Below are 16,253 nucleotides of genomic sequence, written 5' to 3'. Positions count from 1 at the left end.
TTGATCAATACGTAGGTATCATTTGAGGCAGGGAGCATCAGGGGCTGGTTTAGTACAGTGGTCTAAACAGCTGGCTTGTAATGCAGAACAAGGCCAGCAGCGCGGGTTCAATTCCTGTACCGGCCTCCCTGAACAGGCGCCGGAATGTGGCTTTTCACAGTAACTTCATTGAAGCCTACTTGTGACAATAAGCAATTATTATATTATAGTGGCGGACTTTGTGGGGGGGGGGGGTACGTTATGGTGAGTGGGAAGCTGGAGGGGATGCCGGTGGTATTAGTGAATATCTATCCACCAAACTGGGACAACGTGGAATTTGAGGCGGGTGTCGGGAAAGATTCGCACCTGGACTCGCATAAGCTGATCATGGGAGGGAAACGTCAATAATGTTGTTGATCCGAGGTTGGATCAGTCGCGTTCAAGGACAGAGAGGGGACCAGCCGCGGCGAAGGAACTAAAGGGGTTTATGGAACAGATGGGAGGGGTAGATCCGTGGAGGTTCAGACGACCAAGGGCGAAGGAGTTTTTTTTTTTCTCCCATGTACACAAAGTGTACACCCAGATTTATTTTTTCGTTTTGAACAGGGTTTTGCTGTTATTATGGAAAATAGAATTTACCATAGAATTTACCGTGCAGAAGGAGGCCATTCGGCCCATCGAGTCTGCACCGGCTCTTGGAAAGAGCACCCTACCCAAGGTCAACACCTCCACCCTATCCCCATAACCCAGTAACCCCACTCAACACTAAGGGCAATTTTGGACACCTAAGGGCAGTTTATCATGGCCAATCCACCTAACCTGCACATCTTTGGACTGTGGGAGGAAATCGGAGCACCCGGAGGAAACCCACGCACACACGGGGAGGATGTGGAGACTCCGCACAGACAGTAACCCAAGCCGGAATCGAATCTGGGACCCTGGAGCTGTGAAGCAATTGTGCGATCCACAATGCACAAATTTAGAGTACCCAATTATTTTTTTTCCAATTAAGGAGCAATTTAGCACGACCAATCCACCTAACCTGCACATCAGTAGGTTGTGGGGGTGAAACCCACGCAGACATGGGGAGAATGTGCAAACTCCACACGGACTGTGACCCAGGGCCGGGATTTGAACCTGGGTCCTCAGTGCCCCAGTCCCAGTGCTATCCACTGCACCACATCGGGCCGATAAAAGGCTGGGCGACTTGACAGATGGCAAGGAATCGCAGCGCCCCGTGGGATGCCGAAACCCAGGATTGAACCAGAGACCTTTAGATTTTCAGTCTAACGCTCTCCCAACTGAGCTATTTCGGCTGAGTATTCGGCAATTGTTGAGCAGTCCGAGTATTCAGCAATTATTTTGTCAGACCATGCCCCACACTGGGTGGATTTACGGGTGAGCAAGGAGGGGGGTCAGCGCTCGCAATTGAGAGCGGATGAGGAGGTGTGCGGGCGGGTGCGGGAGGTCGTCCAGAATTATTTGGAGATAAATGACACAGGGGAGGTTTCGGCAGCAACGGCATGGGAGGCACTGAAGGCAGTAGTTAAGGGGGAGCTGATGTCGGTGCGGTACTCATAGGGAGAAGATGGAGTGGGAAGAGATGGATAGGCTGGTTAGGGAGATCCTCCAGGTGGATAGAAGGTACTCAGAAGAACCGGAGGCGGAATTGTTGAAGGAGCGGCAGAAGCTGCAGATTGAGTTTGGTTTGACATCCCACGGGGAAGGCAGTGGAGCAGTTGAGGAAGGTGAGAGGGGCGGTGCATGAATATGGAAGAAGGCCAGTAGGATGCTAGCACACCAGCTCAGGAAAAGGGAGATAGGAAGAGTGAAGGATAGAATGAGGAACACGATTTTTGACCCAGCGGGGGTGAACGGGGTGTTTACAGTCAGCTGTATGATTTGGGGCCCCCAGCTGGGGTGGGTTTGGAGTTTCCGAAGGTGGAGGAAGGGTTGGTGGTGGGACTGGGAGCCGAGATTGGGATTGTGGAAGTAGTAGAAGGATTGGAGGCTATATAGTCGGGCAAGGCCCCGGGACCCGGACGGATACCCAGTGGAATTTTATAAGAGGTTTTCTGAGGTGCTGGATCCGCTGCTGGTGAGAGCATTTAATGAGGCTAGGGAGTGGGGTGTTCTTCCCCCAACAATGTCACAGACTCCGATCTCATTGATCCTGAAGAGGGAGAAGGACCCAGAACAATGCGGGTCATACAATCTCCCTATTAAATGTTGACGCCAAATTGCTGGCTAAGATTTTGCTTTCGAGAATAGAGGATTGTGTTCCGGCGTGATAGCGGAGGACCAGATGGGGTTTGTTAAAGGAATGCAGCTGACTGCCAACGTTCAAAGGTTCTTCAATGTCATTATGAAGCCCTCCGAGGGAAGGGAGATGGAGGTGGTGGTTGCTATGAACGTGGAGAAGGCCTTCGACCGGGTGGAATGGAAATATTTGTGAGAGGTCCTGGGGCGGTTTGGGTTTGAGCAGGGTTTTGTAGACTGGGTCCGGTTGCTGTACCAGGCGCCGGTGGCGAGTGCCTGGTACAGTGCCTGGCGGATGAACCGGGTGAGTTTGGAATATTTCAGACTGAGCCAGGGGACGAGGCATGGATGTCCGCTCTCCCCACTGTTGTTTGCCTGGGCTATAGAACATTGGCGATGGCGCTGAGAGTGTCAAAGGACTGGAAGGGGCTAGTCTGAAAGTGGGGGGGGGGGTTTTGGAGAGAGGGTCTTGTTGTATGCGGACGACCTACTCCTGTATATTTCTGACCCGTTAGGGGGATGGAGAGATTATGTAGATCTTAGGGGAAATTGGCGGTTCTCGGGGTACAAATTGAATATGGGAAAAAGTGAGTTTTTTGTGATACAGGTGAGGGGGAAGGAGAGGAGGCTGGGGGTTGCCGTTTAAAGTGATCGGAGGGAGATTTGATACTTGGGAATTCAGATGGCACAGAGATGGGAGCAGTTGCATAAATTAAATCTAGCCCGGTTAGTTGAGCAAATGAAGGAGGACTTTCGGAGGTGGGACATGCTCTTGTTGTCAATGGCGGGAAGGGCACAGACGGTAAAGATGACGGTTCTGAGATTTTTGTTTGTTCTCTAGTGTCTCCATTTTTTTTATACCAAAGGCCTTTTTTAAGTGGGTTAATGCGATGATCTCTGGGTTTGTGTGTGCGGGTAAAACCCCGTGAGTCAGGAAAGTGCTGTTGGAGTGGAACCGAGGGGGGAGAGGGTTGGCCCTGCCGAACTTTAGGAATTACTACTGGGCGGCAAATATAGCCATGATCAGGAAGTGGGTTGTGGGGGAGGGGTCGGTATGGGAAGCAGATGGAGACGGCATCATGTAGGGGCACAAGTTTAAGAGCACTGATTTCGGCTCCTCTGCCGTTCTCCCCGACCCGGTACCGGTGGTGGTGGCGGCTCTGAGAGTTTGGGGACAGTGGCGGAAGCATATGGGAGTGGAGGGAGCGTCAGTGTGGGCTCCAATTTGTGGCAATCGCCGGTTTGTCCCGGGGAGGTTGGATGGGGGGTTTCGGAGGTGTCAGAGAGCAGGTATTGAGAGGCTGGGGGATTTCTTTATTGACGGAGCTTTCCTTGTTTGGAGGATTTGGCGAAGAGTTTGAATTGCCGGGTAGGAATGGGTTTCGCTATGTGCAGGCGAGGGACTTTGTCCTGTGGCAGGTTTCGACCTTTCCACTTCTCCCGCCACAGGGGATACATGATAAGGTAGTTTCTAAAATGGGGGGGGGGGGGGGGGGGGGGGGGGGAATTTAGAAAGAGCTTATGGAGTGGGAGGGAACCCAGATAGGGGTGGTAAAGCGCAAGTGGGAAATGAGCTGGGTAAGGAGTTAGAGGCAAGTCTGTGGGAGAATGCTCTGAGTAGAGTCAACACGTCCTCATCACATGCCAGGCTCGGCCTGATTCAATTCAAGGTGTTCACCGGGCACATATGACGGTGGCCCGGAATTAGCAGATTTTTTGAGGTGGGACAGGTGTGTGAGGTGTGCAGAAGGGCCTTGGTAGCTCGGAGACGGATCCTATTATCCTGGAGGGACTCAGAGCCCCCAAAATCAGGGGGTATGGGTTAGAAACATGGTTGGGTCCTCAGGCTTGAGAAAATTAAGTTCGCCCTGAGAGGATCAATGTTAGGGTTCGTCAGGAGGTGGCAGCTGTTCATCGACTTCTTCGGGGAAAACTAAACTGTTAGCAACTACAATAAGTGGGGGGGGGGGGTTAGGGACTGAGTGGGGTATGGGGAGTTAGTTTAGTTTAGTTTACTTTAGGCAGGATCAGCAAGAGGAGATGGATGGACTTGGGAATTATGTGTGCTGTTGGTTGGGGATGGAGTGTTACGCACTCAATTAGGTTTACATTGTATTTGTATCTTCTGCTGTTGTAAACCAATATGCCTTCATAAAATGTTGTTTCAAAAAAACCAAGAAGCAAACCCATGCAATGTTGCTTGCAGAATCTGAGGGCAGGGAGGAGAGAGAATCTCTCACTCAAAGGTCAGCAACTCACGGGTCTGTGATTCCCGGCTTGGGTCACTGTCTGTGCGGAGTTTGCACCTTCTCCTCGTGTTCTGCGTGGGTTTCCTCCGGGTGCTCCCAATTTCCTTCCACAGTCCAAAGATGTGCAGTTTAGGTAGATTGCCCTTAGTGTCAAAAGGTTAACTGGGTTACTGGGTTATGGGGATAGGATGGATGTGTGGGGCTGAAGTAGGATGCTCTTACGAAGGGCCGGTGCAGACGGAATGGGCCAAATGACTGTAAACTCTATGATTCTATGATTCTGAGAATGGCCCACACTGAACAGTCAAATGCTGAGTGGCACTTAATGCAGCGGACCTTCTTTAAAAGAGGTGATGCGGGGCTCTTCTCGCTCTCCACCAGCGAGCGAGACAACCATTATCTCCATTAAATAGCCAGTATTTTGTCATATAATTAATAAATATGGGCATGATTGTTGCAGACTTCAGCAGTCAGGCTCTCCTGCCCTTTTCTCAGAGCCTTCCAAAATTTTCCTTTTCAGATATATATCTAAGTTTCTTTGCAACAATTAACAATTGAGGATGTTTAATGTCGGTCGTTCTATTGTATTTTTGAGAAATGTGACCTTTTTCCTTCTTTTTGCAACAGACAGATACCATGAGGCACCGGCATGGTGATACATGCCGCATGCCTGTTCCCCACCATCTCTTCTTGAATATGAAGAGCTTTACCTACCACACCATGGAGAGGATACAGACATCTTCTTTTCTCTTTACGACATGCGATGAGGGCAGGCAGATCAGGTAGGAGCCCAAGAGATGATGAATTCAGCTTAGATTTGTGGACTGTTCAACAAACACTTTACACACTTTGGATTTCACATTTCTACGCTCCCAAATCTGACGTGAGTGGAGGCAGCTGCGGATTTAAATAGCCAGCTGCCACCATTCCCATCCCTGCAAAAATGTTAAGTGCCCTGTTTGGGAGGCAGGGCTCAGTACTTTTGGATAGTTCACCTATTTTCACCATAGCCGAGAGGCTCTATGTGGTGACAAAAATCTGGTCCCATGGTTTCCACTATCCACTTGTCTTTTCACAGGCTGTCGTGCACAGCCTGTGTCCTTGTTCTGAGACTAACTCTACAGTTCTCTACAGGGGCCTCACGGGTAGCATGGTGGTTAGCATCAATGCTTCACAGCTCCAGGGTCCCAGGTTCGATTCCCGGATGGGTCACTGTCTGTGTGGAGTCTGCACGTCCTCCCGTGTGTGCGTGGGTTTCCTCCGGGTGCTCCGGTTTCCTCCCACAGTCCAAAAGATGTGCGGGTTAGGTGGATTGGCCATACTAAATTGCCCGTCGTGTAAAGTTAATGGGGGATTGTTGGGTTACGGGTATACGGGTTACGTGGGTTTAAGTAGGGTGATCATTGCTCGGCACAACATCGAGGGCCGAAGGGCCTGTTCTGTGCTGTACTGTTCTATGTTCTAAGTTCTATAATAATGTTTGTTACAGCCTACTCATTTCACAGCAAGAATTAAGCAATATAATTGCAAGCTAGGTGATGTGACTCCTGTGTTGTCAAACCAAACTATTTTCACCACAAGGAGTAGAAGGATTTTGGGAATGCTGATCTGCCTTACTGTAGCTTCCCCTAACTTGTCCTGTGAGAGCAGCAGATCACGTACGAGAGAGATTCTGAGTCGATGAGCAACGTGTGGTGGGTGGCTCAGACATAAGAGAAAGTTAAGAGCCAAGTTGGTAGCCTGGATGGAAACAAGATCTGAGGACAGAGCTCTCACAGATCATAAGAATCCTTACATGCAGATAAAATTCCAGTTTACACTCTTTTAAAATTCATTTATGGGATGTGGGTGTCGCTGGTTAGGCCAAAATTTGTTGCCCTTCCGAAAGTGGTGGTGAGCTGCCTTACAAAGCATACAAAGTGGCAAAGATTGGTGTGAGACTAGAGGACTGGGAAATTTTTAAGGGGCAACAAAGCTACTAAAAAAGCTATAAAGAAGAGTAAGATAGATTATGAGAGTAAACTGGCTCAGAATATAAAAACAGATAGTAAAAGTTTCTACAAATATATAAAACAAAAAAGAGTGGCTAAGGTAAATATTGGTCCTCAGAGGAGAGAAGGGCGTTTAATCATGAGAGATGAGAAATGGCTGAGGAACTGAACAGGTTTGTTTGGTCGGTCTCACAGTGGAAGACACAAAAACATGCCAGTGACTGATAGAAATGGAGGCCTATGACAGGTGAGGACCTGAGAGATTGTTATCCACTAAGGAGGGAGAGTGATGGGCAAGCTAATGGGGCTAAAGGTAGACCAGTCTCCTGGCCCTGATGGAAGCATCCCAGTGTGCTAAAAGAGGATGGCGAGGGAAAATTGCAAATGCACTAGTGATAATTTACCAAAATTCACTAGACTCTGGGTGGTTCCGGTGGATTGGAATTAGCAAACGTGACACCGCTGTTTAAAAAAGGAGGTAGGCAGCAGAGAGAGGGTAATTATTAGGCCCAGTGAGCTTAACTTCAGTAGTAGGGAAGATGCTGGAATCTATCATCAAAGAAGAAATAGCGAGGCATCTGGATCGAAATGTCCCAATGGACAGACGCAGAATGGGTTCATAAAGGGCAGGTCGTGCCTAACTAATTTGGTGGAATTTTTTGACGACATTACCAGTACGGTAGATACGGAGAGCCAATGGATGTGGTATATCTGGATTTCCAGAAAGCCTTGACAAGGTGCCACACAAAAGGTTTGCGCATAAGATAAAGATGCATGGGATTAAGGGTAAAGTAGTAGCATGGATAGAGGATCGGTTAATTAATAGAAAGCAAAGAGTGGGATTAATGGGTGTTCTCTGGTTGGAAATCAGTAGCTAGTGGTGTCCCTCAGGTATCAGTGTTGGGCCCACAATTGTTCACAATTTGCATAGATGATTTGGAGTTGGGGACCAAGGACAATTTGTCCAAGTTTGCAGATGATACTAAGATGAGTGATTTAAAGCGAAAAGTGCAGAGGATACTGGAAGTCTGCAGAGGGATTTGGATAGGTTAAGTGAATGGGCTAGGGCCTGACAGATGGAATACAATATTGACAAATGTGAGGTTGTCCATTTTGGTTCGAATAACAGCAAACGGCATATTATTTAAATGATAAATTTTAAAGCATGCTGCTGTGCAGAGAGACCTGGATGTGCTAGTGCATGAGTCGCCAAAAGTTGGTTACCGTGCAACAGGTGATTAAGAAGGCAAATGGAATTTTGTCCTTCATGCTTCGAGGGATGGAGTTTAAGACTAGGGAGGTTATGCTGCAATTGTATAAGGTGTTAGTGAGGCCACACCTGGAGTATTGTGTTCAGTTTTGGTCTCCTTACTTGAGAAAGGACGTACCTGGCACTGGACGGGTGTGCAGAGGAGATCACTAGGTTAATCCCAGAGCTGAAGGGTTAGAGTACAAGGATGAGGTTGAGTAGACTGGGACTGTACTCGTTGGAATTTAGAAGGATGAGGGGGGATCTTATCGAAACATATAAATTACGAAGGGAATAGATAGGATAGATGCGGGCAGGTTGTTTCCACTGGCAGGTGAAAGTAGAACTAGGGGCATAGCCTCAAAATAAGGGAAATAGATTTAAGACTGAGTTTAGGAAGAACTTCTTCACCCAAGTGTTGTGAATCTATGGAATTCCTTGCCCAGTGAAGCAGCAGAGGCTCCTGCCATTGAATGTTTTTTAAGATAAAGATAGATAGTTTTTTGAAGAATAAAGGATTAAGGGTTATGGTGTTCGGGCCGGAAATGGAGCTGAGTCCACAAAAGATCAGCCATGATCTCATTGAATGGGGAGCAGGCTCGAGGGGCCAGATGGCCTACTCCGCTCCTAGTTATTTGTCTTATGTTCTTGAACGATTACAGTCCATGTGGTGTAGGTAAATCTACTGTACTATTCGGGAGGGAGTTCCAAGAGTTTTGACCCAGCAATAGTGAAGGAACCAGCGATATATTTTCCATGCCAGGAGTGGTGAGTGACTGGAGAGGAACTTCCAGATGTTGGGATTCCCAGGTATCTGCTGCTTTTGTCCTTCTAGATGGAAGCGGTCGGTGTTTGGAAAGTGCTGTCTAAGGAACCTTGATGAGTCCCTGCAGTGCATCTGTAGATAGTACACCTGGCTGCCAGTTGCTCGTCACTGGTGGAGGGTTTGAATGTTTGTGGAACAGGTAGCCATCTTTCCCTGGCTGATGTCGAGCTTCTTAAGTATTGTTGGACGCGCAACTTGTAGAATCATAGAATTCGGCCCATCGGGTCTGCAGGGACCCACTGAAAGAGCACTCCTACTTAGGCCCACGCCTCCACCATATCCCGTTTCCACAGTAATCCTACCTAACCTTTTGGGCCTAAGGGGCAATTTATCATGGGCCAATACACCTAATCGCACATCTTTCGACTGTGGAGGAAACTGGAGTACCCGGATTAAACCCACGTAGACACGAGGAGGAAGTGCAACCTCCACACAGTGAACCGAGGCCAGAATTCCTCCCTCTGGCCACAGTGGTTAGCACTGCTGCTTCACACAGTGCCAGGACCCCACTGTGGCTAGTACCCTACACCCAAAGGACTGCAACAGTTCAGGAAAGTGGTTCACACCACCTTTTTGAGGGCATTAAAGATGGGCAATAAATGCTTGTCTTATCAGCCGTGCTTGCATGCTAGGAAAGAATAAAAATAACAGCTTATAAATTCTGTATGCACAGAGATTTATCAAAAGAAGTGTTACCTGATGAAGCAGGCGGATATGGCAATGATATCTGAACCTTACAAAACCAAAAAGTTCCAGGTTTGTTGTCTAGTTTGTGCAAATTACATGTTATTAGTTGGGAAAACACTTGATGCTCTACAGTTGCATTCAAACCCCTCTGGTGGTGGGGGAATAAATCAGACTGAGTTGCCATCTTTGATTGCTTCTCACCATTTCTTGATGGACCTTATATTTAGTATTTAGAGAATGAGATTGGACTTTAAGTTCAACCCCCCTCCATTGATGCCTAAAAATAATTGTGACAAATGGTCACGAGGACAAGGAACTCAAGGAAGTTGAAGGGATAAACTCGAACAAATAAAATAGCATTTAAGAAGGAGTGGGGTAGTTAGTCAGAAAAGAAGGGAAATTATCTCTTACAACTTGGTTTTCCTGCTATGAAGTGGTCACGAAAAATGTCACTCCTTAGATGGCCCCAGTGCAGACACCTCCTCACAGTCCATGTGTAACACATAGGATTATATATTGAGACCAAAAAATATATGGGCACAGAAATAGACCATGTAGCCCAGCTATGCTGATAGTTATTGTGGTGACATGCATATGCGTAGCAATGTATATAGTTGGATGTACAACCTCCAATCAGCAGGTGGGGACTGTGATCCACCATGTGACTCCACAGATCGGCAGTTGGTAGTAAGTTGTACCTAGGAACAGTCATATTTGAAGTAACTCCAGGAGCATTCACTTACTCGTTACCGTTTGTATCGTAGTTCGTTAGTTATCTTTTCACGTGTTCATTTTGTTAATAAACTATCTTACCAGTCAGAGAACAAGATGTTCTGTGTGCACCTTTACCATGGCCACAACACAGAACATAACAGTAATGCACTTCAGCCACCTCCCATCTTTTCTCCTCTAAATCTACCGTTGAAATCATCTCCCTCATATGCTTGTCTAGTTTCCCCTTCTTTGCATCCATACTACTCACTTCAAACTACTCCCAAGTAGCAAGTTCCTCATTCTTACCACTGTTTAGGTGAAGATGTTCTTCTAAATTCCTATATTGATGACTATCTTATATTAATAAACTCAAGTTATGCCTTCCCCACAATACGAAACATTCTCTCTGTATCCACACTATCAAAACGTTACATAATTTGAAAGACTTCTATTAGGTCACCCCTCAGCTTTGTTTTTTCAAGAGAGAAGAGACCCAGCCTGTCAATTCTTTCCTGGTAAATATGCCCACACATTTCCGGAAGTATCCTTGTAAATCTTCTCTCCATGCTCTCCTTTTCATGTCCTTTTATGTCCTTTTCATAATATGGCAACCAGAACTTTATGCAGTACTCCAGTTTAGGTCAAGGTTTGATACAGGTGAGCATACCTCCCAACTTTTCAATTCTATTCATCTATTTGAACTTGCCTCAAACCCCTTCTCTTGGGCAAGTGAGTCATTCTGATAATCGAGCTGTACAGCATAAACACAAAAGAGATACACAAAGAGTCACATTAAACTGAGACTGAGGGCACGATTCAACGGCCTTGTTGTGCTCCTGCTCGAGCAAAACGAGGCCAGTGAATAGCGGGAGAGGCCGAAAATGAGACTTGTGCCAGGCTCCAAACAGTTTGAGATACAACCAGCCTTCTCCCATAGGCGAAATTGGGATCTCGCCGTAGCATGGCGAGAAACTAATTATCACCACTTAAGCCCTAATTCCATACAATTAACGGGAGTCAACTCATATCCAATGGCCTCCCATCATTCATCGGCTTCCCCAGAAAGTGGTCAGGCTGGCGCCGATTAGTACTCCTTTTTAAAAATGTGAACCTGGTGGGAGGGCTTTTGCAGAGCTGAGTAGTCATCTTTGCTCACAGGCAAAGAGGTCAGGGTTGCTGGGCTTGCCACCCCAGTGCTCGGTGAGGGGGTGGGGGACCCTCCGCAGAAGTGGGTCGCCATGGGAGGGTGGGGGGGAGGTGCTGGGGGAGCAACTGGAGGGCAACCACACGTGGCACCACCATGCCAACCCCAGGATTGTGTGTAACCGTTCCAGGGGCAATCCTTGTCCCTGTCCATCTGCCCCACTGACTACCCATTATCCCAACAGACTGCCAGGGCCTCTGGCCGTTTGGCTGAAGGCCATTGCTAATAGGGAATTGGCAGTTGTGGTTCAGTGAGCACTTCACACAACCCAAATGGATTCCCGTGGGTAGGCAGTCATGTAGAATGTGGGAGTCGTTGTCTTAACATCCTAATCAGACCGTGATGCCTGTACACTGTGTTTGAACACTACGGGCGCAACACCACACACGCAGCAACCAATATCCAACACCCAGAGAATGGGTCACAGCTCTGGGGACATGTCCACGGCCGGAGGGTGGGTGACTGCCACAGGGAGGGAGGTTGCCTGGAGAGATGGGCCAAGGATTTGGAGGTCAGCCCGCATTGCAGAAGAAAGTGACAGCGGGGTTCTGGTGGCGACCATGAAATGAACGGTCGAACATTTGGCAGCTCCCGTTCATGGTGGTTTTTTTGTGGCCTTTACGCCGGTTTGTTGCAGGAATTTTGTAGAGGAAAGGTGCAGAAGTAAGAAGAGAAGAAATTGCCCCCGGGTTTATGGAGCTGCGGTCCAGAAGTAATCGGAAAGGAACGAACCAGGTGGCGGCGAGTGAGGAGCGGACAACGCGCATGGGGATGGCGGATGAACAGGGTCGATCCCGCCAGCTCAGTGGTCGATGGACCAATTGGTGAGCTTCTTAAATGAGAAGTTCACCCAACAACGGAAGAAGAGTGCAGAGGATCTGGCCCGGGCGGTGGGACTCGATCAAGGCAGTGGTTGACCGCGTGGAAACGAGACTGGCAGCTCGAGGATAGGTGATCCAGAGGTTGGAGGAGCAGGTGGGAGAAACAGGAGGGACAGTCCACCTCAATAACAACAGAGATTGGGATGCTGCGTGACCAGTAGATGAGACTGTTGGAGAAAGTGGAGGACCTGAAAATTGTTCTCAGAGGCAGACATTCGGATCGTGGGTCTGCTGGTGGGAATCGAAGGATCAGATGCAGGTGCGCATGTTGGAGAAGGTGCGTTTGATCGACCATTGGAGGTGGATTGGGCTAACAGGGCTCTGATGCGCAAGCCCCGGGGGGTGAGCCGCCAGGGGCGATGTGGTACCATTACATCGGTTCCTGGACAAGGAATGTATTATGAGGTGGGCCAGGCAGTCGAGACGATGCACTTGGGAAGATGTTGAGATCCGGGTGTACCAGGACCTGGGAGCAGAACTTGCGAATAGGAGGGGCGAGCTTTAATAAGGTCAAGTCGGCCCTATACAAGAAGGGCATAAAGTTTGGTCTGGGGGCCGGGAGTTGTACTTTGGCTCGACGGAGGAGGCAGCGGACTTAATGAAGGAGAATAGATAAGCAGGAGAAGAGGACCTTGAACTTTGACTGCGGATATCTGAACTATGTTCTGTAAATACTTAGTTTTGCCTTGTTCGGATTTTTTTCGGGGGTTTTGCTTGTTTCTTTATTTTTTTTCCGGTCCTGTTTGGGGTGAGGCTGATATAGTTCTTTGTTAAGGGAGGAGGGCTGGGTCTTTGGTTTTTTTTTACTACTTGCCTTTGTTTTGATTGTTTCAAATATTTGCACTAAGAGCGGGAGGGGGGGGGAGGGGAACCAGTAGGGCGGTAGATGCTAGGTGCCACGGATGGGGGGCTGCCTGGCTAGCTGGGCGGGCTAGTTCACGGAAGCAAAGCGGGGGGTGAGCTGAAGACCGAATTGGGAGATGAGAGGGTGGGGGAGTTGGAGTAGACTGCAGACGAGGAGGCGGCTTTCAAGATGGAGAGGGAGGGGTGGGGGGGGGGGGGGGGGGGGGGGGGGGGGGGGGTTTGATCACGGTAGTTGCCAGAGGGCGGGCCACGGGAGGTCCGGGAAATGGGCCGAAGACAGGCTGAGGAGAGGTTATTGTTGCCCAAACTAGGATGACGTTGAATTTGTTAGATGGATTCTGGGGAAGATCCTGGGCCTGGACTCACATCGATTGATTATGGGGGGAGATTTCATCATGGTCCTGGATCCAAGGCTGGATCGGTCGAGTGCCAGGTCTGGGAAGGTATCAGCTTTGACAAAGGAGCTGTGGGGGTTTATGGAGCGCATGTGGGGGGTTGATCTGTGGAGATTTGGGAGGCCAAGGAGTAAGGAGTTTTCATTCTACTCCCCTGTGCACAAGGTGTATTCCTAGATAGGCTTCTTTGTGTTGGACAAAACGCTGCTGGCTGAGGTGGTAGAGGCTGAATATTCAGCAGTTGTGATGTCAGACCACGCCCCACACTGGATAGACCTGCAAGTTAACAAAGGAAAGGCCCAGCGCCCGCAATAGAGGTTAGATGTGGGGCTGTTAGTGGAAGAGGTGGTGTGCGAGCGGGTGAGGGAGGCCATTCAGGGATATATAAAGATCAATGACACAGGTGAGTTTTCGGCTGGGGTGGTGTGGTGAGGCACTGAAGGCGGTTATTCAGGGAGAACTCATCTCAATTCGGGCCCATAATGAGAATGCTTAGCGGGTTGAGTTAGACAGGCTGGTGGACAGGAGATATAGGAGTCTCCAGATGACGGGCTTCTGAAGGAGCGTCAGAGACTGCAAATGGACTTTGGGCTCCTGTCCACAGGTAAGGTGGAGGGACAACTTAGGAGGGTAAAGGGGTTGGTCTATGAATATGGGGAAATAGCCAGCAGGATGCTGGTGTATCAGCTGAGGAAACAAGAGGCGGCGAAAGAGATTGGGAAAGGAAGAGATACAGGGGGGAAGGTGGTTTTAGATCCGGCAGGGGTGAATTATATGTTTCGGGTATTTTATAGTGGATTGTATAAATCGCAAGCCCCAGTCAGGGAGGAGAGTATGAAGCGATTTCTGGCGGGGCTGGAGTTTCCGAGTATAGATAAGGAGTTGGTGGAGGGTTTGGGAGCCACAATTGGGCTGGGGGAGGTTATAGACGGGTTGGGGGTGATGCAATCGGGTAAGCCCCTGAGACCTGACAGATACCTAGTTGAGTTTTATGAAAAGTTTTCCGGGCTGTTGGGGCCATTCCTGGTAAAGGCTTTTAATGAGTCCAAGGAGCTGGGAGTGCTCCCCCCAACATTATCGCAGGCATCGATTTTCCTTATTTTGAAGCGGCATAAGGATCCAGAGAGTTGTGGGTCGTATAGGCCAATCTCCCTGTTGAATGTGAATGCAAAATTGCTGGCAAAAACCTTGGCCATGCGTATTGAGGATTGTGTTCCGGGGGTAATAGGGGAGGACCAGATGGGATTTGTGAAGGGACGACACCTGACTTCCAACATTAGGCGGCTCCTAAATGTAATAATGATGCCTGCGGAAGGGCGCAAGGTCGAGGTGGTGGTGGCCATGAGCGCAGAAAAGGCCTTTGAAATGGTGGAGTGGAAGTACCTGTTGGATGTCTTGGAGAGGTTTGGGTTTGGGCATGGATTAGGTCCGGTTGCTATATCACGCACCGGTGGCAAATGTAAGAGCATTTTAGTCTGTGGAGGGGGACAAGGTAGTGGTCCCCATTACTGTTTGCCTTAGCCATAGAGCCTCTGGCAATGGCGCTGAGGGCATCGAACATTTGTCAGGGGATAGTGAGAGGGGGGTGGAACATAGGGTCTCACTCTACGCGGATGATTTACTCCTTTATATTACAGACCGTTGGGGGGAATCGCTGGAATTATGGGAATACTGGAGGAATTTGGCTGGTTCTCAGATTACAAACTGAATATGGGCAAGAGTCAGGATTTTGGGATCTAGGCAAGGTGGCAGGAGAGGAGACTGAGGGAGATGCCATTCAAAGTGGTGGGAAGGAGTTTTAGGTACATGGGGATCGAGGTGGCAAGGGACTGGGGTCAGCTTCATAAACTAAATTTGGGCAGGGTGATTGAGCAAATGAAAGGAAACTTCCGTAGGTGGGACGTGCTCCCGCTGTCATTGGCGGGGAGGGTACAGACTGTGAAGATGACAGTCCTCCCGAGATTGCTGTTTGTGTTTCAGTGTCTCCCAGTCTTCATCCCCAAGGCATTTTTTTGGAAGATGAACGTGGTGATCTCGGGTTTTTATATGGGCCGGTAAAGCCCCGCGGGTGAAGAAGATCTTTCTTGAGCAGGGGCATGGTGAGGGGGAGCTTGGCCCTTCCGAACTTTATTTATTTATTTATTTTGTTTCAATTCAGAGTACCCAATAATTTTTTTTTAAGGGGCAATTTAGCGTGGCCAATCCAACTAGCCTGCACATTTTGGGTTGTGGGGGCGAAACCCACGCAAAAACGGGAAGAAAGTGCAAACTCCACACGGATAGTGACCCAGAGCTGGGATTGAACCTGGGACCTTGGAGCCGTGAGGCAGCAGGGCTAACCCACTGCGTCGTTATGGTCACCGATCTGTGACAATCACAGGTTTGCTCCGCGAGGGCTGGACGGGGGCTTTAGGAGGTGGCAGCGGGCAGGGATTGAGAGATTTGGGGATCTCTTCATTGAGGAGGGTTTCCCAAGCCTGGAGAAGCTATAGGAGGTGTTTGAGTTACCGGGTGGGAATGAATTCTGGTACCTGCAGGTACAGGATTTTGTCCGGAGGCAAGTTCCAAGCTTCCCTCGCCTTCCTCTACGGGGACTACAGCATAAGGTGATGTCCAAAATGGGTTGGGGAGGGTCTCAGAAATATATAAGGAACTGATGGAGTGGGAAGGGATCCCAATCGGGGAGGTGATAAGGAAGTGGGAGGACGAATTGGGAATGGAATTGGAAGTCGGGCTATGGGAAAAGGCCCTGAGGAGTGTCGATGCATCCTCGTTGTGTGCCAGGCTCAGCCTGATCCAGTTCAAGGTGGTCCACAGGCTCATATGACCCGGATGAGTAGGTTTTTTGAGGAGGTGGAGGACAGATGTGGGCGGTGCGGGGGAAGTCCGGCGAATCATGTGTATATGTTTTGGGCATGTCCGAAGCTGTGGGAATTCTGGCAGAGATTCTCAGAA

The 16,253-nt window shown here is 49.0% G+C and overlaps 1 protein-coding gene and 1 non-coding gene across 2 annotated transcripts in view; one reads left to right on the top strand and one right to left on the bottom strand.

Annotated features, from left to right (window-relative positions):
- dock3 (dedicator of cytokinesis 3) overlaps window positions 1–16,253 on the top strand; it is a 1,304,448-nt gene that overhangs the window by 413,383 nt on the left and 874,812 nt on the right. Inside the window, 1 exon segment of the mRNA XM_038810823.1 lies at window positions 5,115–5,269. Coding sequence (XP_038666751.1) covers window positions 5,115–5,269 — 155 coding nt within the window.
- Window positions 1,223–1,295, bottom strand: trnaf-gaa. Its single transcript has one exon. It is a non-coding gene; the product is annotated as a tRNA-Phe (tRNA).

This window comes from Scyliorhinus canicula, chromosome 11 (genome assembly GCF_902713615.1).
Source record: "Scyliorhinus canicula chromosome 11, sScyCan1.1, whole genome shotgun sequence".
Classification (NCBI taxonomy): Eukaryota; Metazoa; Chordata; class Chondrichthyes; order Carcharhiniformes; family Scyliorhinidae; genus Scyliorhinus; species Scyliorhinus canicula.
Note: the sequence above shows the minus strand (reverse complement) of the source record. Positions and strands in the feature narration are given on the sequence as shown.